The 522-nt window shown below is 45.6% G+C and overlaps 1 protein-coding gene across 1 annotated transcript in view; it reads right to left on the reverse strand.

The window, feature by feature from the left end:
• The window catches only part of HTATSF1 (HIV-1 Tat specific factor 1), a 13951-nt gene that overhangs the window by 11617 nt on the left and 1812 nt on the right, over window positions 1-522 (reverse strand). The window contains exon 2 of the mRNA XM_077774042.1: window positions 152-329. Coding sequence (XP_077630168.1) covers window positions 152-329 — 178 coding nt within the window. The remainder of the gene's footprint in view (window positions 1-151; window positions 330-522) is intronic.

Raw genomic sequence — 522 nt, forward strand, 5'->3', positions numbered from 1 at the left:
CAAGCTAGTGCGAGAGCCCAATATATGAACCCAAAAAAGAACATCAATAAAAATCCCACAAGGTAGGACCCCTTCAAGCTCCTACTGGTCTCCACGCAGCAACTATAGGTGCGCCTACGAACGTCCCGCTTCACAGGCTAAACCCACTTGCCTGATTCAGCCTTTCTCTTTTCTCCCCTCTTTTTGGGATCACTGGGTTCAGGGGTTTTGCTCTGAGGTTCTTCTGCCGTCTTGACAGTCGCTTCTGGTGTATTTGTGGTCGAGCTGGACGCCCCATCGTTAGAAAAGCCATAGTTGGCCTGATACGTAGCAATGAAATCTTCTGTGATCTAAACAACAACAAAAAAAATCAGCACACACACACACACACACACAAACTCAAAAATGATTTCGCCCCATAAAAAGTTTATGCTGTGTTAAATGGCAGCATAGTCAGTGATACAGATGGACCCAGAAGTGTTTGCAGATGACAGTTGTAGGGATTTAGGTGTAAATGCAAGCAGAGTCACCTGACACACAAGA

This window comes from Crocuta crocuta, unplaced genomic scaffold, assembly GCF_008692635.1.
Source record: "Crocuta crocuta isolate KB4526 unplaced genomic scaffold, BGI_CrCroc_1.0 scaffold241, whole genome shotgun sequence".
Lineage (NCBI taxonomy): Eukaryota > Metazoa > Chordata > Mammalia > Carnivora > Hyaenidae > Crocuta > Crocuta crocuta.